The sequence below is a fragment of the Oncorhynchus gorbuscha genome, linkage group LG02 (assembly GCF_021184085.1).
Source record: "Oncorhynchus gorbuscha isolate QuinsamMale2020 ecotype Even-year linkage group LG02, OgorEven_v1.0, whole genome shotgun sequence".
In the NCBI taxonomy this organism is placed as follows: Eukaryota; Metazoa; Chordata; class Actinopteri; order Salmoniformes; family Salmonidae; genus Oncorhynchus; species Oncorhynchus gorbuscha.
In genome coordinates this window covers 86,455,718-86,480,357 of record NC_060174.1, presented here as the reverse complement: position 1 = coordinate 86,480,357, position 24,640 = coordinate 86,455,718, and the positions used below count along the sequence as shown (strand labels likewise).

At 41.7% G+C, this 24,640-nt stretch overlaps 1 protein-coding gene across 2 annotated transcripts in view; it reads right to left on the bottom strand.

The window, feature by feature from the left end:
• LOC124012081 (cell adhesion molecule 1-like) overlaps positions 1-24,640 on the bottom strand; it is a 508,450-nt gene that overhangs the window by 132,014 nt on the left and 351,796 nt on the right. For both annotated transcript variants that reach the window (XM_046325471.1, XM_046325480.1), the window contains exon 2: positions 17,353-17,370. In XM_046325471.1, the coding sequence (XP_046181427.1) occupies positions 17,353-17,370 (18 nt within the window). The remainder of the gene's footprint in view (positions 1-17,352; positions 17,371-24,640) is intronic.

The window sequence follows — 24,640 nt, the reverse complement described above, 5'->3', positions numbered from 1 at the left end:
ATACCTTTTTATATATATTTTTTATTTTCCATAAACTCATCTTCAAAACACTGTCCTTACAACCCACCTCACCAATTTATATTTAAAAAATAAAGTATTATTTACCTCAAATCTGTAATCCTCCATAGAAGCTAACCAGAAGTTAGCCAGAAGCTAATCCAGAAGCTAGCCTGAAGCTAACCAGAAGCTAATCAGAAGCTAGTTAGCTTCTTTACTGGCAAATCGTTAGTATTCAGCTAACCACGGTTTGTGGTCATCAGCTATCCTTTAGCTCGAAAATCTATCGGCAGTTTTGTACGGCGCGGTGCGGCTCGAACCGGAACATACCGGACCTATTTTTTTCCGGATTTCAACCACTAACTCTGGACATTTATACCTGGATCTCGCAGCTAGCTAGCTGCTATCCGTGTGACTATCGGCTTACTTAGATTCCGGAGCAAACATCAATTATTCCGGAGCTAGCCAGCTGAAGAGTTCCATCAGTCACTCCTGGGCTACAATCACCTATCCGGACCTGTTTTACTGCCAACGCGGAGCCCCACCGGGCCTTCACAACTGGACGACCGACGTTATCTACCCGAGGGAGTTATCCGGCTGGCTCCTCCGTCGCGACGTTACCTGAAAGCCCTGCGGTCCGCTAATCGTTAGCTGTCTTATCGGCTGCTCTCTGAATAGACCTATCGGACTATTTTATTTATTTTTTCCCTTGGGCCTCTATAACTATATCTATTGTTTTTTTGTGCAAATTGGATTGATCCCCTCTACCACATGGAACCCCACTAATCCTACCGACGGAAATGCAAGAGGTGGCTAAAAACAGACCTCCATCCTATGCTAGCTTGCTACCGATGGCCCGGCTAGCTGTCTGAATCGCCGTGACCCCAACCAACCTCACTACTCACTGGATCCTTTGGATCACTTGACTAAGCATGCCTCTCCTTAATGTCAATATGCCTTGTCCATTGCTGTTCTGGTTATTGGCTTATTGTTTATTGGCTTAGTGTTTATTGGCTTATTTCACTGCAGAGCCTCTAGTGTTGCTCACTATACCTTATCCAACCTATTAGTTCCACCACCCACACATGCAATGACATCTCCTGGTTTCAATTATGTTTCTAGAGACAATATCTCTCTCATCATCACTCAATACCTAGGTTTACCTCCACTGTATTCACATCCTACCATACCTTTGTCTGTACATTATACCTTGAAGCTATTTTTTCGAATCCTGGCTTAGGAAGACCACCAAAAATTCTGAAATTTTCATCCCAAACTACAACATTTTCAGACAAGATAGAACTGCCAAAGGGGGCGGTGTTGCAATCTACTGCAAAGATAGCCTGCAGAGTTCTGTCCTACTATCCAGGTCTGCACCCAAACAATTTGAACTTCTACTTTTAAAAATCCACCTCTCTAAAAACAAGTCTCTCACCGTTGCCGCCTGCTATAGACCACCCTCTGCCCCCAGCTGTGCTCTGGACACCATATGTGAACTGATTGCCCCCCATCTATCTTCAGAGCTCATGCTGCTAGGCGACCTAAACTGGAACAGGCTTAACACCCAGCCATCCTACAATCTAAGCTTGATGCCCTCAGTCTCACACAAATGATCAATGAACCTACCAGGTACCTCCCAAAGCCTTAAACAAGGGCACCCTCATAGATATCATCCTAACCAACTTGCCCTCTAAATACACCTCTGCTGTCTTCAACCAAGATCTCAGCGATCACTGCCTCATTGTCTGCATCCGTAATGGGTCAGCGGTCAAACGACCTCCACTCATCACTGTCAAACGATCCCTGAAACACTTCAGCGAGCAGGCCTTTCTAATCGACCTGGCCGGGGTATCCTGGAAGGATACTGATCTCATCCCGTCAGTAGAGGATGCCAGGTTTTTTTTTAAATGCCTTCCTAACCATCTTAAATAAGCATGCCCCATTCAAGAAATTTAGAACCAGGAACAGATATAGCCCTTGGTTCTCCCCAGACCTGACTGCCCTTGACCAACACAAAAACATCATATGTCGTTCTGCATTAGCATCGAACAGCCCCCGTGATATGCAGCTGTTCAGGGAAGCTAGAAACCATTATACAAAAAAGCCAAGGCTAGCCTTTTCAAGCAGAAATTCGCTTCCTGCAACACTAACTCAAAAAAGTTCTGGGACACTGTAAAGTCCATGGAGAATAAGAACACCTCCTCTCAGCTGCCCACTGCACTGAATATAGGAAACACTATAATTGAGAATTTCAATTAAGCATTTTTCTACAGCTGGCCATGCTTTCCACCTGGCTACTCCTACCCCGGTCAACAGCACTGCACCCCCCACAGCAACTCGCCCAAGCCTTCCCCATTTCTCCCAAATCCAGTCAGCTGAAGTTCTGAAAGAGCTGCAAAATATGGACCTCTACAAATCAGCCAGGCTAGACAATCTGGACCCTTTCTTTCTAAAAATGATCTGCCGAAATTGTCTATTACTAGCCTGTTCAACCTCTCTTTCGTGTCGTCTGAGATTCCCAAAGATTGGAAAGCAGCTGCGGTCATCCCCCTCTTCAAAGGGGGGGACACTCTTGACCCAAACTGCTACAGACCTATATCTATCCTACCCTGCCTTTCTAAGGTCTTTAAAAGCCAAGTCAACAAACAGATTACCGACCATTTTGAATCTCACCATACCCTCTCTGCTATGCAACCTGGTTTCAGAGCTGGTCATGGGTGCACCTCAACCATGCTCAAGGTCCTAAACGATATCTTAACCGCCATCGATAAGAAACATTACTGTGCAGCCGTATTCATTGATCTGGCCAAGGCTTTCGACTCTGTCAATCACCACATCCTCATCGGCAGACTCGACAGCCTTGGTTTCTCAAATGATTGCCTCATCTGGTTCACCAACTACTTCTCTAATTAGAGCTCAGTGTGTCAAATCGGAGGGTCTGCTGTCCGGACCTCTGGCAGTCTCTATGGGGGTGCCACAGGGTTCAATTCTTGGACAGAATCTCTTCTCTGGAAACATCAATGATGTCGCTCTTGCTGCTGTTGAGTCTCTGATCCACCTCTACGCAGACGACACCATTCTGTATACTTCTGGCCCTTCTTTGGACACTGTGTTAACAACCCTTCAGGCAAGCTTCAATGCCATACAACTCTCCTTCCGTGGCCTCCAACTGCTCTTAAATACAAGTAAAACTAAATGCATGGTCTTCAACCGATCGCTGCCTGCACCTGCCAGCCTGTCCAACATCACTACTCTGGACGGCTCTGACTTAGAATACGTGGACGACTACAAATACCATGGTGTCTGGTTAGACTGTAAACTCTCCTTCCAGACCCACATCAAACATCTCCGATCCAAAGTTAAATCTAGAATTGGCATCCTTCACTCATGCTGCCAAACATACACTTGTAAAACTGACCATACTACAAATCCTCGACTTCGGCGATGTCATTTACAAAATAGCCTCCAATACCCTACTCAAATTGGAAGCAGTCTATCACAGTGCAATCCGTTTTGTCACCAAAGCCCCATATACTACCCACCATTGCGACCTGTATGCTCTCGTTGGCTGGCCCTCGCTTCATACTTGTCGCCAAACCCACTGCTCCAGCAGGTATATCTCTCTGGTCACCCCCAAAACCTCTCCTTCCAGTTCTCTGCTGCCAATGACTGGAACAAACTACTAAAATCTCTGAAACTGGAAACACTTATCTCCCTCACTAGCTTTAAGCACCAACTGTCAGAGCAGCTCACAGATTACTGCACATGTACATAGCCCACCTATAATTTAGCACAAACAACTACCTCTTTCCCTACTGTATTTATTTATTTTGCTCCTTTGCACCCTATTATTTTTATTTCTACTTTGCACATTCTTCCACTGCAAATCTACCATTCCAGTGTTTTACTTGCTATATTGTATTTACTTTGCCACCATGGCCTTTTTTTTGCCTTTACCTCCCTTATCTCACCTCATTTGCTCACATCGTATATAGACTTGTTTATACTGTATTATTGACTGTATGTTTGTTTTACTCCATGTGTAACTCTGTGTTGTGTCGAACTGCTTTGCTTTATCTTGGCCAGGTCGCAATTGTAAATAAGAACTTGTTCTCAACTTGCCTACCTGGTTAAATAAAGGTGTAATAAAAAATAAATAATGAACTTATGCTCTGCTGGGTCTCATCATAGAGCTTGATGGTTTTTGCGACTGCACTTCAGGAAACTTTCAAAGATCTTGAAATTTTCCAGATTGACTGACTTTCATGTCTTAAAGTACTGGTGGATTGTCATTTCTCTTTGCTTATTTCAGCTGTTCATGACGTAATATGGACTTGGTATTTACCAAAAATATGTTGAAAAACATCCCCACAGTAGGATGCTGCCAGCACCATACTTCACCGTATGGATGGTGCCAGGTTTCCTCCAAATGAGAATCATGTTTCTCATGGTCTGAGAGACTTTAGGTGCCTTTTGGCAAACACCAAGCGGTCTGTCATGTGCCTTTTACTGAGGAGTGGCTTCCGTCTTCCGCAACACTACCATAAAGGCCTGATTGGTGGAGTGCTGCAGAGATGGTTGTCCTTCTGGAAGGTTCTCCCATCTCCACAGAGGAACTCTAGAGCTGTTAGAGTGGCCATCAGGTTCTTGGTGACCTACCCTTCTCCCCCGATTGCTCAGTTTGGCCAGGCAGCCAGCTCTAGGAACAGTCTTGGTGGTTCCAAACTCCTTCAATTTAAAAATGATCAAATCAAATCTTATTTGTCACATGCTCCGAATACAACAGGTGTAGACCTTAACGTGAAATGCTTACTTACAAAGGCCTTAACCAACAATGCAGTTAAGAAAAATATTTACTAAATAAACTAAAGTAAAAAATAAAAGAGCAACAATAAAATAACAATAACAAAGTACCAGTACCGAGTCAATGTGCGGGTGTACTGATGGAGGCCACTGTTTTCTTGGGGACCTTCAATGCTGCAGACATTTCTTGGTACCCTTCCCCAGATCTGTGGCTTGACACAAACCTGTCTCAGAGCTCTAGGGACAATTCCTTCGACCTCATGGCTTGGTTTTTGCGCTGACATGCACTCTCAACTGTGGGACCTTATATAGATAGACAGGTGTGTGCCTTTCCAAATCATGTCCAATCAATTGAATTTACCACAGGTGGACTCCAATCAAGAAACATCAAGGATGATCAATGGAAACAGGATGCACCTGAGCTCAATTTTGAGTCTCATAGAAAAAGGTCTGAATACTTATGTAAATAAGGTATTTGTTTTTAGTTTTTATAAATTAGCAAACATTTCTCAACCTGTTTTCACTTGGTCATTATTAGGGTATTGTGTGTAGATTGCTGAGGGATTTTATTTTACTTATTTTAGAATAAGGTTGTAACGTAACAAAATGTGGAAATATTCAAGGGGTCTGAATACTTTCCAAATGCATTGTACATGTATAGATGTGCACGTGTCTGAGCCACAAGGGGGAGCCACCGTGTCAAATTCAATGGGAGAGATGTGTGTGCATATTGGATGAACCTTTAGAAAAAACCTAGCAATACAGCAGTACTCATCAAGAGTGATTTGGGGAAAGCTCAACACTGCATGCAGCTGACCAGAAAGTAAAACAACAAGATAGATATGGTCTAATACAGGGTTTCCCAAACTCGGTCCTGGGGTCCGCCACTGAGTGAGCATTTTGGTTTTCGACCCTAGCACCTACACAGCTGATTCAAATAATCAAAGCTTGATGATGAGTTAGTCATTTGAATCAGTTTTGTAGTGCTCGGTCAAAAAAACAACACGTGCATTTAGGAGGGGGGAAACCCTGGTCTAATAGATCCATAATGGGAATAGGGACATGTGTATAGTAATTGGAGGATGGCTATTGTATCTATGCTTCAATTAATTGATTGAACAATAAAATACATTATTTCTAAGCAAATGTGCAACATTTGCATGTGCAACATACTTTAGCTTTGCTGTAGGCCCACTTCGATGTGCATTTGCTTTCTGTGAATGCTGTCATGTAGCCAAAGACTATTTGTAGCATTTGCATAACTTGTTCAAACAGATCTGTTATATTATCTTTGTATTTAATTAGTGGAATTCAAAAGCGCTCGCACAGAGCATTGATCATTCTGGCCTAGATTAAACTTGTCAGATGAGGATGATCTGTACTAGCCTACCCTGTGTGTGTAAGCTCTACTGCACTTGTTTGAGTGTGGAGCACACATTTGAGTAGGTGTGTGTGTGTGTGTGTGTGTGTGTGTGTGTGTGTGTGTGTGTGTGTGTGTGTGTGTGTGTGTGTGTGTGTGTGTGTGTGTGTGTGTGTGTGTGTGTGTGTGTGTGTGTGTGTGTGTGTGTGTGTGTGTGTGTGTGTGTGTGTGAGAAAGAGAGAGACCCGTGTGTGTATGCGCCAGTGTGTGTGGTATATTTCGCCGTTCACTCTGACAGAGAGAGAGAGCACCAGCAGTTGGGAGAAGACCACCTGCGCAGCATGTCATAGACAGCTGGCTGAAGGCTGCAGCGCACCGCTGGGTTGGAAAGGTCACCGGGCCCTCACTGGCCCTGTCCTCTATTTAGAGGGGAGCGTAGAGGGTCCGGCAGCCAGGGCCCGGTAGACCCCCAGTACACGCTCAGCACGTTCAGTCAGTGAAAATAGCACCAGTGTCAAATTAGCATTAACCATTGACCAGTGGGTTTGCATACGGAAGGGGCTCTTGAGCTAGCCAGCACACAGCAGGCTATTAAACAGGCAGTGGGCAGTGATAGGCTCTTACTGTGCCACACCCCTTGGTGAGCTGTATCCTGCTAAAGCTAACCGGCAATAACTAGGTAATGTAGCTAGACTGTTATTGGAATGTTTGTAGAGCACTCGACTCTGTTGATATGCACAAGGCATGTTCTACCTTGAGATGATCTCTGATCTAATTGGGTGAAAGCAAGGTTGCCACTGTATTCGTTACACCTATCCAGTTATGTTAGATTAGTTTTGAAGGGTCTATTGTCCCAGCAATTAACTAGGTCTGTAGCTTCTGCTTACGCTTATCTTATGTATCACATTACAGCTAAGGAGACAATTTACAACAAACAAACAATGCTGTATTTTGACATGGTGAATTTGGAGGACAAATAGTCATATCTCACTGAGAAGTGTTTGACAGGGTGCATCTAAGCACCCCAGATGATATGACTCTCATCCGCTAGCATTCAGTGTAGATATCGACCGATTATGATTTTTCAACGCCGATACCGATACCGATTATTGGAGGACCATAAAAGCCGATGCCGATTAATCGGCAGATATTTTTTACCCATTTATTTGTAATAATGACAATTACAACAATACTGAATGAACACTTATTTCAACTTAATATAATACATCAATAACATCAATTTAGCCTCAAGTAAATACTGAAACATGTTCAATTTGGTTTAAATAATGCAAAAACAAAGTGTTGGAGAAGAAAGTAAAAGTGCAATATGTTCCATGTAAAATATGTGCCATGTAAGAAAGCTAACGTTTCAGTTCCTTGCTCAGAACATGAGAACATATGAAAGCTGGTGGTTCTTCAATATTTTTAGGTTGTAGTTATTATAGGAATTATAGGACTATTTCCCTCTATACCATTTGTATTTCATTAACCTTTGACTATTGAATGTTCTTATAGGCACTTTAGTATTGCCAGTGTAACAGTATAGCTTCCGTCCCTCTCCTCGCTCCTCCCTGGGCTCGAACCAGCAACACAACGACAATTAGCGCACGCTAACTCGCTAGCCATTTCACTTCGGTTACACGAGCCTCATCTCGGGAGTTGATAGGCTTGAAGTCATAAACAGCGCAATGCTTGACGCACAACGAAAAGCTGCTGGCAAAACGCACGAAATTTTGAATGAACGTTTACGCGCCTGCTTCTGCCTACCACCGCTCAGTCAGATACTTAGATATTTGTATGCTTGTATGCTCAGTCAGATTATATGCAACGCAGGACACGCTAGATAATATCTAGTAATATCATCAACCATGTGTAGTTTACTAGTGATTATGATTGATTGTTTTTTATAAGATAAGTTTAGTGCTAGCTAGCAACTTACCTTGGCTTACTGCATTCGCGTAACTCCTTGTGGAGTGCAACGAGAGAGAAGCAGGTCGTTATTGCGTTGGACTAGTTAAGGTTGCAAGATTGGTTCCCCCGAGCTGACAAGGTGAAAATCTGTCGTTCTCTGCCCCTGAAAAAGGCAGTTAACCCACTGTTCCTAGGCCGTCATTGAAAATAAGAATGTGTTCTTAACTGACTTGTCTAATTAAATAAAGATTAAATAAAGGTGTAAAAAAAATATTTAAAAAAATAATCGGCGCCCAAAAATACCGATTTCCGACTGTTATGAAAACTTGAAATTGGCCCTAATTAATCGGCCATTCCGATTAATCGGCCGACCTCTAATTCAGTGTGTGTGTGAGTTTCCCTGGTGTTCTCTCAAAAAACAAGAGGCACTTCTTTTATCTTGAGTTCTCAACCCGAAATGCACAGTGATGCAGCCCTGCCAAAACCCCTAACCAACTAGACACTGTATTGTAAAAAAACATCAAATTCCCATACAGTACACTGCCTTAATACAAATAACCCTACCCATGTACCAATGTGTTTGGGCTGTCATGCCAACTTCTACGGCCATTGTCATGCCAAACCATAGTTGATTCTACAGCACACACAGATCTGGGACCAGGCTAAAAGTACCCTGCTGCTCAAGAATATAAAATACATTAAGCCTGATTTAAGCCTTTTAGAAATGGCCTGCTTTTAAGATTAATCAAATCTTATTAAAGGGAGTAAAAAGGACGTTTTAGAGATATTTTATCGCACAGTAATAAGATCAAAGGTTTGATAGGGATGATGTTGAATCATTGAACGACGTCAAGTGGTTTAATTTTCCTCAGAAACGTTCATGGTTTCTTAAATACTGAGGATGTTTTAGTATTTGAGATAGCTACCTCATTCAAAGGGAATGACTTGGAATGATCCCACATCGTCTTTGACTTGTTCTATGCTTCCCCTTGTAATTTCACTAAGTGTTTTTTTTTAATGCCTCCAGAGGTATATGAATAAAAATAACTGTAAAAAACATGCAAAAAAACCACTTCTGAACAATTCTGTACTACTTTTTATGTTAATAGTGAACCAATGCCACCGATATTCATAAAGCATATTCCAATACAAAAAGAGCCTAAAGCTTAAATTGTGATTACTCGTCCCAAAGAAAGGTTTGAAGAAGCTTTTGTAGTGGCTAATTAGCAACAATAGCATGGCGTTTTTATGCAGATTAGGAGACAGTGTTTATAAACTGACCTCTGCATCAACACTTTGGAGGAGAAAAAAACAGAGAAAATCCTTCAAAAGCATTTCTGTGCTATTATTCCCTTCCTCCCTCATCATCATCCCCCTCTCCACTCTGAGAGGGGACAGTGGGGAGACATTTGCAGTGCCTTTCAATAGAGGGAGAAGAGAAGTAAAGAAGGAGGGGGAGGCTTGTGTGGTGCTAATGACCAGTAAAATGGAGGTCACGTGGGAGCTGTCCGTGGATGGATGGATGGATGGATGGAGAGAAGGAGAGCAGAAAAGCGTCCAAATCAGTGGCGTGATGGGACGATGTGTGTGTGTGTGCTTTTAGTGTCATTAAGTGTGTGTGTGCGTGTATAGCTGCTTGCATGCATGTGATTAATGTTGATGATCATGCATGTGATTAATGCATGATTATGTGTGCATTTACTGTGACTCTCTGTGAAGGGATTTGTGTATGTGCACCAGCATGGTGTGAGTGTCTATCTGTACTACTTTGTGTGTGTGTGTGTGTGTGTGTGTGTGTGTGTGTGTGTGTGTGTGTGTGTGTGTGTGTGTGTGTGTGTGTGTGTGTGTGTGTGTGTGTGTGTGTGTGTGTGTGTGTGTGTGTGTGTGTGTGTGTGTGTGTGTGTGTGTGTGTGTGTGTGTGTGTGGGAGGGGAGGGGGTGGCAGCCCAGAGATTAATGCATCAGAGGCAGTGGTGCTATAACTAGAGGGCCTGCCATTATGCTCGCTCATTTGGAAATCTCTTTCAGGGAGGAGAGAGGGAGAGAAGCAGGGAGGGAGAGAGAGGTAGGGAGGGAGAGAGGGAGAGAGGCAGGAGAGAGGGAGAGAGGGAAAGAGAGAGGGAGAGAGGCAGGGAAGGAGAGATAGGAGCGATAGAGTGGGCTCATCTCCTCCACTACCAGCCAGATAAACAAAAACTGGTTGAAACCCTGCAGACAGTCTGAAGGAGGAGAAAGAGAGAGATGGTGAGAGAGAACAAGAGGGAGATACAGACTTAGAGAGAAAGAGAGAGGTGGGGAGGTAGAGGGCACAGCAGCAGAACACAGGCTATCAGCATCCCTCTTCCCCCCTCCTCTCCTCCACACTCACCGTTTCTCCTTTTGGTTAGCGGTGTGTGTTAGTGTGTGTGTGTGAGAGAGTGCACACTTAAGTGTATGTACTATGTGTCTCTAGCACCTGGCTGTCTCTCCACAGCTACCATGTACATGAATACAAAATAAAGTATTCGGAAACCTGCTGCTCAGTACTATATGTGTTATTTCATAGTTTTGATGTCTTCACTATTATTCTACAATGCAGAAAATAGTAAAAATAAAGAAAAACCCTTGAATGAGTAGGTGTGTCCAAACTTTTGACTGGTACCGTATATTTAAGATATTTTCCTTTTATTCTTTTCCCCTAACCCTACCACCCTAATTGAGGTAAACTATTGGACAACAACTCTTAGGACGTGGATGTCGATTAAGGCAGCCCCCTGCACCTCTCTGATTCAGAGGGGTTGGGTTAAATGCGGAAGACACATTTCAGTTGAAGGCATTCAGTTGTACAACCGACTAGGTATCCCCCTTTCCCTTTCCCTTTCCCTATATACATTTGACATAAACAGTATAGTTTACAATAGTTAGCTTCACTCAACCCCTCCTCTATATCTCTGAACACCATCCAGTTTTGATTTCTATTTGCCATATATTTTTCAACTGTGCCGTGATGTTTCACAAAAGTTCTGAACCTTTCTATTCTCATACATTCTACATATTGCAAATTAAAGATAGACCTTTTTGCTAAGAGTATTATTATATTATTAATTGATTGACTATGACTTTTTAAATCGCCCAGCAGTGCAATTTGCAGAGTTAGCTCCAGGTAAATGTTGTCAGCCATTCCTGAACCTGCGACCAGAAATAAGCTACATATGGACAGTAACCAAAACAAATTATTTAATGATTCTGTCTCTTCGCAGCAAAATATGCAGAGCTGGGATGGTTCTATCCCCCATATATATAACATTCTATTGGTTGCAAAAATGTTGTATAATAATTCAAATGGAAAAATTCGAACCTTTTGAATCCAGCAATATTTTGTATCAGTTCATAAAACATGTGCCATGGAATCGGTACATCGAAAATCTCTTCCCAAATATCTATATGGCACAGCTGTCAGTTTTTTGGTCCTTAAATGAAACTGGTAAACTTTTTTTTTATCACAATTTCCTTTAGCCAATTTTGGTCTTTAATACAGGGGCGACTTAAGTTCCTTACTTTCTCCCCCTTCCATTTGACTCTTCCATTTTTGCGTTAATGCTGCAATTAGTTGGTTGTAATTTCTTTCTTTCGGGATATGAATACCAGGTATGTCCACTTCACTACCAGACCATCTTATTGGTAAACTACACGGTAATCCTCTTGCAAAATATTGTTTGGTGAATCATGGGTGACCCCATCATTTGTAACAAATTACAGTAAATTATTTTTGGTAGCAGTTTTATATTGAAGATTGAAAATAAATTGGTGTATTTTTCCCCATATCCCATCCTGTTAGCTTTATTTTTATAATATATTACGCTTAATCTTTCTTGAATAAGTTCTTCCATTTCTTTTGTTTTTCCTCTAACATATTATGTGCCTCTAAGGTACTGTTTTTATTGATATCTATCTGTATTGTTAGTCTCTCTATATCCTTTAATATGGATTCTTTGAGTTAAATTGCTTTTGTTTTAAAGATGAGTATTGAATTGCATGGCCTTAAAAAAGTGTCCCATACAGTAAGGGGATCTGCTGTATCAATGTTATGAAGGATAAAGTCAGTTATACATTCTTCTGTCCTGGTGAAAAACAAGTTGTTATCCGATGATTTTTTATAAAATGTCCAATATCCTCACCCATGTGGAAATTCTGTAAGAGTAATGTATATGCCAATTATTTGATGGCAAGCTGTCATTATGAATAAGAATGTGTTCTTAACTGACTTGCCTAGTTAAATAAAGGTTAAATAATAATAAATAAATACAAATCTGTCCCCTATCAACACTTTTTAAACTTTTGGTGCGAGCGAGAATGACATAAGAAAGTTGTCAAGACCACTAGTTTGATTGAGCCTCCACCATATAAATTCAGCAAAAAAATGAAACACCCCTTTTCAGGACCCTGCCTTTCAAAGATAATTAATAAAAATCAAAATAATTTCACAGATCTCCAATATAAAGGGTTTAAACACTGTTTCCCATGCTTGTTCAATGAACCATAAACAATTAATGAACATGCACCTGTGGAACGGTCGTTAAGACACTATCAGCTTACAGACGGTAGACAATTAAGGTCACAGTTATGAAAACTTAGGACACTAAAGAGGCCTTTCTACGGACTCTGAAAAACACCAAAAGAAAGATGCCCAGGGTCCCTGCTCATCTGCATGAACATGCCTTAGGCATGCTGTAAGAAGGCATGAGGACTGCAGATGTGGCCAGGGCAATAAATTGCAATGTCCATACTGTGAGACGCCTAGGACAGCGCTACAGGGAGGACGGACAGCGGATCGTCCTCTCAGTGGCAGACGGCGTGTCACAACACTTGCACAGGATCGGTACAGGTACAGGATGGCAACAACAACTGCCCGAGTTACACTAGGAACGCACAATCCCTCCATCAGTGCTCAGACTGTCTGCAATAAGCTGAGAGAGGCTGGATTGAAGGCTTGCAAGCCTGTTGTAAGACAAATCCTCACCAGACATCGCCGGCAACAACGTCGCCTAAGGGCACAAACCCACCATTGCTGGATCAGACAGGACTGGCAAAAGGTGCTCTTCAGGCCTCCCAGGTGTCGCAGTGTTCTAGGGCACTGCATTGCAGCACTAGCTGTGCCACCAGAGACTCTGAGTTCGCGCCCAGGCTCTTTTGCAGCCAGCCTAGACTGGGAGGTCCGTGGGGTGACGCACAATTGGCCTAGCGTCGTCCGGGTTAGTGAGGATTTGGCCGGTAGGGATATCCTTGTCTCGTCGTGCACCAGCGACTCCTGTGGCGGGCCGGTCGCAGTGCACGCTAACCACGTTCGCCAGGTGCACAGTGTTTCCTCCGACACATTGGTGCGGCTGGCTTCCGGGTTGGATGTGAGCTGTGTTAAGAAGCAGTGCGGCTTGGTTGGGTTGTGTTTCAGAGGACGCATGACTTTCGACCTTCGTCTCTCCCGAGCCCGTACGGGAGTTGTAGTGATGAGACAAGATAGTAACTACTAATAATTGGATACTACGAAATTGAGGAGAAAAGGGGTGTAAAATTGAAATAACATTTTTTAAATAAAAAAAGTGCTTTATACTGACGAGTCGCGGTTTTGTCTCATCAGGGGTGATGGTCGGATTGCGTTTCTCGTCAAAGGAATGAGCATTATACCCAGGACTGTACTCTGGAGCGGGATTGAGGTGAAGGGTCCGTCATGATCTGGGGCGGTGTGTCACAGCATCATCGGACTGAGTTTGTTGTCATTGCAGGCAATCTCAACGCTGTGCATTACAGGGAAGACATCCTCCTCCCTCATGTGGTACCCGTCCTGCAGGCTCATCCTGACATGACCCTCCAGCATGACAATGCCACCAGACATTCTGCTCGTTCTGTGTGTGATTTCCTGCAAGACATGAATGTCAGTGTTCTGCCATGGCCAGCGAAGAGCCCAGATGTCAATCCCATCGAGCATGTCTGGGACCTGTTGGATCAGAGGGAGAGGGCTAGGGCCATTCCCCCCAGAAATGTCTGGGAACTTGCAGGTGCCATCGTGGAAGAGTGGGGTAACATCTCACAGCAAGAATTGGCAAATCTGGTGCAGTCCATGAAGAGGAGATGCACTGCAGTACTTAATGCCACCTGGAGACCATGGTTAGCGTACACACCAGATACTGACTGTTACTTTTGATTTTGACCCCCCTTCGTTCAGGGACACATTATTCCATTTCTGTTAGTCACCTGTCTGTGGAACTTGTTCAGTTATGTCTCAGTTGTTGAATCTTATGTTCATACAAATATTTACACGTTAAGTTTGCTGAAAATAAACGCAGTTGATAGTGAGAGGACGTTTCTTTTTTTGCTGAGTTTATGTCTCACTAGGTCAGGATATTTAAGCCTCCATATATCCACTAGTTCCATTATATCCATGATATTTGTCTGTTTCTCAAACTAGACACTCTCATGTCCTCTTGCTCAGTTGTGCACTGGGGCCTCCCACTCTTTCTATTCTGGTTAGAGCCACTTTGTGCTGTTCTGTTAAGGGAATAGTACACAGCGTTGTATGAGATCTAGAGTTTCTTGGTAATTTCTCGCATGGAATAGCCTTCATTTCCCAAAACAAGAATAGACTGATGTGGCCTTTGTTTCTGGACATTTTGTGCCTGTAATCGAACCCACAAATGCTGATGCTCCAGATACTCAACTAGCCTAAAGGCCAGTTTTATTGCTTCTTTTATCAGAACAACAGTTCTCAGCTATGCAAACATAATTGCAAAAGGGTTTTCTAATGATCAATAGGCCTTTTAAAATGATAAACTTGGATTAGCTAACACAACGTGCCATTGGAACACAGGAGTGATGGTCGCTGATAATGGGCCTCTGTACACCTATGTAGATAATCCATTTGAAAAATCAGCCGTTTCCAGCTACAACAGTCGTTTACAACATTAACAATGTCTACACTGTATTTCCGATCAATTTGATGTTATTTTAATGGACTTTTTTTTTGCTTTTCTTTCAAAAACAAGGACATTTCTAAGTGACCCCAAACTCTTGAACTGTAGTGTCTATTTAAAAAAAATCTAGCATATCTTAATTTTTTCCCACAGTTAACAAATAATATGCATAATAATGTTGGCAGTTCACACAAAGGATTGTTACCTATAACCAGGATTGGCATTACAAAAATTTAATTTTTGGCAAGTAATTATTATTTATTATTGTGATTCATCCTATCATCCTATCAAATAACTTGTTGCTCTTTTTTGTTAGATTTGGTCGTTTTCAAAGGACAGTACCTTACCTCACCTAAATCAAATGAGTTATACTAAAACAGGATCAGTCTAAACAATTGTTGTAGACTGATTTAGACTGAAACACAAAGGTCTCAGATTTAAATATGAATGTATAACGGAGGTGGTGGGTTTTCTGGGTGTAGTGTTGCATTACTAAGTATTTCTTCTAATCAAGTGTCTGGAGAATGTATTTACTCCTCAGTACCTGCAACAGACTCTGTTGATCGTCCATTCAGGAAATGAAATATCATTCCAATCACAAATTGAGAAAATGCCCATAACGTCAGCTGAAGAATTGAATTCAAATTCACAACTTAAAATGGACTGGAGTTGATCCTGATCCCACTATCAAATGTTATGTCCGAAACCGCAAACTAGCTCCTGAAATGGCTCAGAGGTAGATACCTCGTATGAGAACATCCTGGGTTGAATGCTGTACTTTTTCTTTGAAATTATTTCGGAGTCCCGACCTTCTTTCATATTTCATTGATTCTTTTAGACAGGACAGTTGGATGTGAGATCAAGGGATAAACATTGGAGAAGGAGACACAGAGAGGAAGGGCACAGACAGTTTGCTGAGCCGAGGCTCAAAACTCCCTTCGCCAGGGGGTATGCTAGGTCCAGACCCCAGCACGAGTGTCGCCTGTGCCGCAGTGAGGACCGTTGTCAAGCAGTCTAGTTTCAACGTCTGACTGTCCTCAACCTGGTCTACGGTACGTTTGGCTAACGGGCTAAAAGCTAATGGTCTGGTTCGGATAAGAGCCACAGAGTATGCAGGCTTTGGTTCCACTCCAGCACCAACAAACCTGATTCAGCAAATTAACTAAGCGTTCAATTTAGAGCTGGGATGGAATAAAGATGTACACACTCCAGGATTGGAGTTGTGCTATAGTTGGTGAGAGAGTAGTGACTGTATGCTATCTGCTAAAGCACAATTTAATATTGGCTGACTGAATGAAAGACAATCAAAGTTGAAGACAAAAAAGACACCTTACTTTGTAGCTTGTGTCACTTACTTTAGTTCCAACCCATGAATTCAGCCCAGTTTGCCATGGTGCCATGGAGCAATGCAAACTTATGTGTTTGAGTGGCCAATTCGGGTGATAATTGGTGATGGCTTAGATTAAAACAGCCCTTGTTAGCAGGCAAATGAGAGAAAGCTGTTATTTTAAAATCAGGCATGTCCAGACATGCCATCCATTTCACAGTGTCTAAGTATGAATGAAGTGGCATTCTTAAAATAAGCTCTGAGGTTTTGCTAAGGAGTATCAAAATATATTTTATCGACAATGCAAACAATTTCACAAACCACAGACCATTGACATCTAAAACACGAACACAAAACATTGAGAAGAAAAAGATAATGTGACAAGCTGAAGCTCTAGAGTCTAGTTACCTTCTGCTCATATCATCTGGTTTCAGATCAGCTCTCCCTGACCCAAAGTTTTCCATCATCCATTATGTAGTGCTCAACAAAACTGACCCTAGACCAGCTATATTTTAAATCTTTTAAATTTTACCTTTATTTTACTAGGCAAGTCAGTTAAGAACAAATTCTTATTTTCAATGACGGCCTAGGAACAGTGGGTTAACTGCCTTGTTCAGGGGCAGAACGACAGATTTGTACCTTGTCAGCTTGGGGATTTGAACTTGCAACCTTCTGGTTGCCAGTCCAACGCTCTAACTAGGCTACCCTGCGAGCAAAAGGTATCCAGAACAAGAGAGGGATGAGGAAGAAAAGAAGTCAAGAATAAAAAAAGTAGGTACAGAAGCAACAGATAGTCTATCAGCAGTTATGCAGTGGTGGTGCAAGACGTACGGAAGCAGAGCCAAAGAAAGAGAAAAAATAAGACAGAGAAAATAAAATTGATATGGCGAAACCAGTGTTAGTTAATATGCAGCACACAGAGACGCGACCATTCAGTAAAAACGAAGAAGAGAAGGGTACTAGACAAGTAAGAGAAGTAAATGAGAAGAGAGGAGGAGGTAGGGGGTTTACCTGGGTACTGAGCAGCTCCTGTGTCAGGGGAAGGGAGGGAGAACAAGAGAAAAGCATTTGTATTAGCGATTAGCTCCATTCACCACAGATTAACAACTTTGAAAAGTCACTAGCATAGCATGAAGCTAACATGTTGCTGCACCTGCTTATCTGTGTACGTGACTAATAAACTTATATTTGATTTGATTTTAAGAAAGCAGGGAAATATGATTTCTAGGGTACTCGATTTCTGCTCAGGGAAAAGAGTGAATGGTTTCATAGATTCAGTATCACACCGGGCATTTTCAATTCAGACAAGTCACCAGCAAAGGATTTGACAGTTCAGTTATAAGTTATATTCAATACCAACATAGCCAGTGACATAATCACAGCATAATAAACATATTGAACATTTCAGAATTGGTCTAAATAGCAAGCACAAGCTTATTGGTGGTTCAATTCAGTTTTTATATGACAGCAAAAGCAAATGACACCATTTCAAAGATCTTAGGTCCCAGATTGTCCATCTGCGGTTTCTGCCATCGCTATCTCCCTGAAAATGACCATCTTCACCCATAATGAACCCATAATGCAATTCATCTGGCACCAGTTAAATCCTTAAAAACCACTCTACGCCAACCGAGTGTCAGGATTCTGCTCTGAGGCTAGTTCTGATTAGACAACCCATATTCCTTCAACATTTGCCAAATTTCCATCACGGTGACATACTAATGCAATTCTCCAAGAGACGGGTGGGAGTTTGTTGATTCGTCCTAGCACCAGAGAAATCAGTTGAACATGTTAGTGTGGAGACTGAAAAGAAAATATTTCCTATTTGGTTTTCTTTTCTATCCTGAGAGACATTTTAACTCTTATTTTTGGTGCCAATGCATCTAATGGATGTCTGACATGGCCTAAATTGAGTCATCGGATGACATCGTCTCAAGCAGTTTCTTTGACAAATATGTCCCATTTGACAAACATTTCTCCAAAATCAAATAACATGGAATAACATAAGTGGTACACTTAAAAGGGGTTCCAAAAGGGTTCTTCGTCTGTACCATAGGATAACCCTTTCTGTGGAAAAGGTTCTACATGGAACCCCAAAAAGTTCTTCCTGAAACCAAAAGGGTTCTACCTAGAACCAAAAAGGGTTCTTCAAAGGGTTCTCCTATGGGGACAGCCAAATAACCCTTTAGGCTCTAGATTGCAAGTTTTTTTCTAAGAGTGTAGTGTAGTACTCAGCAAAAGTAGCCTGATTATACACATAGCAATGAAGAGTGTTTAGATCATCAGCAGGTTGACCATACCAAAGCCCTCCAGGGCTCCAAGAGCACAGTAATCGATTCATGCATCAACATTGATACATAGACATGAATCACCCATAAATGTTTCTTACTCACTTTGCTGTTAGTAGCAGTGGTGTAAAGTACTTAAGTAAAAATACTTTAAAGTACTTACTTAAGTCATTTTTTGGGGTATCTGTACTTTACTATTTATAATTTTGACAACTTTTACTTCACTACATTCCTAAGGAAAATAATTTACATTTTACTCCATACATTTTCTCTGACACCCAAAAGTACTCTTTACATTTTGAATGGTTAACAGGACAGGAAAATGGTCACATTCACGCACTTATCAAGGGAACGTCCCTGGTCAACCCTATTGACTCATAGCACACATGCTTTGTTTGTTAACTAGGAATTTTAAATGATTCATACTTTTACTTTTGATACTTATACTTTAAAATCAAATACTTCTAGACTTTTACTCAAGTAGAATTTCACTGGGTGACTTTCAACTTTTACTTGAGTCATTTTCTATTAAGGTATCTTTACTTTTACTCAAGTATGACAATTGGCTACTTTTCCATCACTGGTTAGTAAGCTAAAAGCCATCAATGCGCGCACGCACGCACCTTTACACACAGAGTGCATCCAAAACCCTAGCACCACCGAGTCTCTCCTGCTTAAAGATTCCAGTCATGGGCCAGGCCACGGCCACTAAGTGGTTCAGAGAGCCAAGGGGGACCTGGGCCACCCTGGTGACTGGTCAGGGGGAAGGGGCTCGCCATGTTAAGTGAATGCCAGACTGGTCAGAATAACTCTGCATGGCCATTTCAACCCCACCGGTCCTGAGGGGCCTGCCTGGCTAACCCACGTAACTGCCAACCCCACTTCCCCTCTTGCCCGGCATGGCCGTGTCACCAGTATGCAACCATCCAATCCCAGAGGTGAGGTTAAATGCTATACCAGAGAGATGCATTAAACATGAGTCATTTCAAATGAAAGGTAGCTGCTCTCTCCTCTAGAAATGATAGGAACATTAACCAGGGGTCAGCCAGCCTGGGCTGCATTAATGAAGGACTGATGCCTCTCTTTAGATTCACCTCTACAGCCCTTAAGAACAATTCACTTCACAAAAGGGCTACGAAAACCAACTCAAAGACAGGCTGGCCTTCCATCTCGCACATGCATATCCATGCACATCCCCATGCAAGACACATACAACAACACACATTTCTGTGAGTGAGAGACCTGCAAAAGAAAAACTTGCTACCATGTTGTTGTGCTGCTACCATGCTGTGTTGTCATGTTTTGCTGTTATGTTGTTGTCTTAGGTCTCTCTTTATGTAGTGTTGTCTCTCTCTTGTTGTGATGTGTGTTTTGTCCTATATTTATATTTATATTGTATAATTTTTAAAATCCCTGGCCCCCAGCTCCGCAAGAGGCCTTTTGCCTTTTGGTAGGCAGTCATTGTAAATAAGAATTTGTTCTTAACTGACTTGCCTAGTTAAATAAACTATTTTTAAACTATATTGCAGTAGCAAAAATGAAAACTTTCATATTCAAAGCCTCAATATAAAATACAGACCTTACTGCATGTGAAATATGGAGACCCTGGTTAATAATCTATATATAGCAATCTGCTACGGTCAGCAACATCCTATCAAGTCAAGGATCTTCTGACAGCATTAACCCTCTGCTGAACTCTCTACATTAACATGATTTCTTAAAACCCTTTCCTCCACTGATCTAAGGCCTTATCAGAGGAACCATACCACCACACCTCTAAGCCTGTCAACCTTCCATGTAGTAGTCCCAAAAGTGCCAGCCCTAAATCAAGTGCACACAACATATTTGAAAGAAAACAATAGCCAAACTATTTTCACCCAGGTCTGAATGACACAGATAAGACATTTTGTTAAGGGAAAGGTGGCTGTGGCCTCCTCCACCCATTTCAAAAGGTGCAGTATAACTGCATTATGCCGTGATTAAATCGGAAATATGCAGCTAGAGGGCCATGAAATTGGACATGATGAGTGTGCCACATTAAAAAGTAATTATCAATACCACTCTCCCATTGTCTCCCTTACAAGCCGCCGCAGTGAATCAAAGCCTGAATGAAAATGGATTTGAACTTATTCCAGACAACAATGTGACAATGTGTTTTGTTTTCAAAGCCCCAGTGACCCAATTGTGACTACATTACCATGAGAGCCTTCCTCTTGCGATTGAGACCATACTGTATTGTGTGTGTGTCACTGTGATTGTGTGTATGTGAGTGACACAGACCGCAAGAAAGAGATCTAGATGTCTGAATCATCACTTACTCACACAAACACCGAGGGGGTGGGGGAATGAGACGACAGCTGCCGTTGAACTGTGACACAGTGGAGCTCTATGAAATCTATGAACCAGACATTTTATTTTTCTTTCTTCCGCTCTCTCTCCCTTCCCCTACACTGGAAGGCTTGGCTGGCTCATCCACGCTCGGAGATTCAGTCAGTAAGGAGAGGGACGGAGCTGTCTGCGGCACCACGATTAGACGCTCACGCTGTCACATCGATAAGCTGCTGTTGATGGGAAAATTCCCCCACCGTGTCCCAGTGTGACCTGGGAGACAAAGGCGAGGTCAGCACCACAATCATGGATGGCGTCAACAAATGGGAAAAATATAAAACCTTGAACTAATGTAGGTTTCTTAGTGTTTCAGGAGGGACAAAAAACTCTACGCACTGCAGAGCAGACACAGAGTAAGAGTTATCGATTTTTATATATTTTTCGAAGGCAAAGATAAGGTCTGTTGTTACTTGGCATTGTGATGCACTGTGCTGATCGTGTGTGACGTCTCTTTATTGATCAAAGGTTAATATGCACTGAAATACCATAAGTGGCAGAGAGTCATGTAAAACCATGACCCTCATCATACTCCTAACCACAAACATAAAGTCCCGATCTCATCTCTGAGTGTACCTCTCTCCACTAAGCCAACTCATTCTGCACTATCTAGGATAAAAATAGGCCACGTAGAGGGTATTTATAGCATACGTACTGGCTTCATAAGTAATGTAAGGACCATAAACACTATGTGAACTTTGTTATTTACATGTGAATTTATGTAACTATAAATGGAACACTTTCCATTACAAGACATTATTCCAGGGCACACAAAAACATGTGCGCAAAAGTGGTAGATGCTACTGTACATATCTGCAAAGTAACTCATCTGTTTTGAGGTTATATAATTATTCCTTTAGTAGGTGCTGTGTTATATTTAAGCAAAAAGGCACGAGGGGGTGTGTGTGGTATATGGCCAATATACCACAGCTAAGGGCTGTTCTTAGGTAAGACACACAGCGGAGTGCCTGGATACAGCCATTAGCCGTGGTATGTTGGCCTTCTACCACAAACCCCTGAAGTGCCTTATTGCTATTATAAACTAGTTACCAATGTAATTAAAACAGTAAAAAAAAATTTTTGTCATACCTTTTGTATAAGGTCTTATATACCACGACTTTCAGCCAATCAGCATTCTTAGCTCAAACCACCCAGTTTATAAAAGGCCATTGCCCATGTTAAGTGTGACCTACGGCCTTGATACTATCACTTGTGTAGTACCTACAGCCCTACACCAAAATCAGGACACAATAACATCTCAACTCATATTTTATTGTAGCACTGACAGTCAGCCTCCCTGCACCATATGTTGTATTGTGATTTAACCAGAAACTTTATCTTATCACTGGTCACAGATGTTCTGTTTTGGGGCACGCTGGGGTATTCCACGCAGGGCTCTGTATTGCTATTACCATTTTTTACTGTAGAAGTGTTGAGCTCCACGAGATGATTCTATTTACACTGCCCTGCTTGGAGGGGGAGGGCAACTGTCTGGCAAGTGTCGTGTGCGACCTCCGGTGGTAGCGGTCAAGTCCTGGCAAGTTTGCAAGTTCACATTATAGTAAAAGGTCTATCTGAGGCTATTTTCTCTAAATCTCTAGGCAATAGTTAGAAGAGGCACTTAGGTTGATTTATTGGTCTGCCACCACCACCCCCACTTTTGAGGACAATAAACAAACAAATCCATTTGATGAGTTTTGTTTTCAGTATCACTTTCTACATTATGGATGCCCTACTGCACTTATTAGGATCAATAATAGCCTACTTGTGCAAAGTTATACTTATGATTTTTGAAATGTATTTTACCTTTATTTAACTAGGTAAGTCAGTTAAGAACAACATTTTTATTTACAATGATGGCCTAGGAACAGTGGGTTAACTGCCTTGTTCAGGGGCAGAATTACATATTTTTACCTTGTCAGCTTGGGGATTTGATCCAGCAACCTTTTGGTTACCAGCTCAATGCTCTAACCACTAGGCTACCTAAATGAGTCCATTTAGGCAACAGACTTTTAAAAGGCACATACAAGGGGCTGTGAGATGTCATGACACAGCATAATTATTTTTGTGTTTGACAACACAATGCCCAATGTTGGGAAAACCAATTTTTATGCATCTGAAATGCATTCATAGAACATTAGCCTCTACATTAGTGAATCGTAGAAAGTGTTACCAAACTGTCTATTGTGTGGCATATAGGCCTAGTGAAGGTTAAAAAAAACTATGTGTTTAAGCAACTCAAACGCCTTTTTACAGGGAGTGTTGAAAGAAGTAATTCCGTTAGCATATAAACATGTAAAACATTCAACATTCAAAGCTTACGTGGTTCAATATTTCACTGATTACGAACAATGACCAACATATGGAACCACGGCCCCACAAACATGAATACTACATTTTCCAGAGACCAAGGACAGACATTACTGTACAACACTGGACAGAATAGAGATTTTATTATTGTAAACAGTGCAAGGAATTTTATAAAAGGAATTGCATTACTACGCAGTAACAAATGGGAGAAATAAAGTGACATTTATGAAACATGCCAAGGGCAACACATAAGCTAGGTTTTATTCTTATTTCAGTTATTTTAAATCTGGTCAGTTTTCTTTAGGTTATGTTGAGAGAAAAATGTATTGACAATCTTACTTTCACTTCGGTGGTGACTGATTATCAATAAGATCAGGCCCATAAGATTTATGTTGACATGCAGAAAACATTTGGTAACTTACAGTGCCTTGCGAAAGTATTCGGCCCCCTTGAACTTTGCGACCTTTTGCCACATTTCAGGCTTCAAACATAAAGATATAAAACTGTATTTTTTTGTGAAGAATCAACAACAAGTGGGACACAATCATGAAATGGAATGACATTTATTGGATATTTCAAACTTTTTTAACAAATCAAAAACTGAAAAATTGGGCGTGCAAAATTATTCAGCCCCTTTACTTTCAGTGCAGCAAACTCTCTCCAGAAGTTCAGTGAGGATCTCTGAATGATCCAATGTTGACCTAAATGACTAATGATGATAAATACAATCAACCTGTGTGTAATCAAGTCTCCGTATAAATGCACCTGCACTGTGATAGTCTCAGAGGTCCGTTAAAAGCGCAGAGAGCATCATGAAGAACAAGGAACACACCAGGCAGGTCCGAGATACTGTTGTGAAGAAGTTTAAAGCCAGATTTGGATACAAAAAGATTTGCCAAGCTTTAAACATCCCAAGGAGCACTGTGCAAGCGATAATATTGAAATGGAAGGAGTATCAGACCACTGCAAATCTACCAAGACCTGGCCGTCCCTCTAAACTTTCAGCTCATACAAGGAGAAGACTGATCACCCAAAATCGGTAATTTTCAGAAAAGAGGTCCATGATCACTCTGGATGAACTGCAGAGATCTACAGCTGAGGTGGGAGACTCTGTCCATAGGACAACAATCAGTCGTATATTGCACAAATCTGGCCTTTATGGAAGAGTGGCAAGAAGAAAGCCATTTCTTAAAGATATCCATAAAAAGTGTCGTTTAAAGTTTGCCACAAGCCACCTGGGAGACACACCAAACATGTGGAATAAGGTGCTCTGGTCAGATGAAACCAAAATGTAACTTTTTGGCAACAATGCAAAA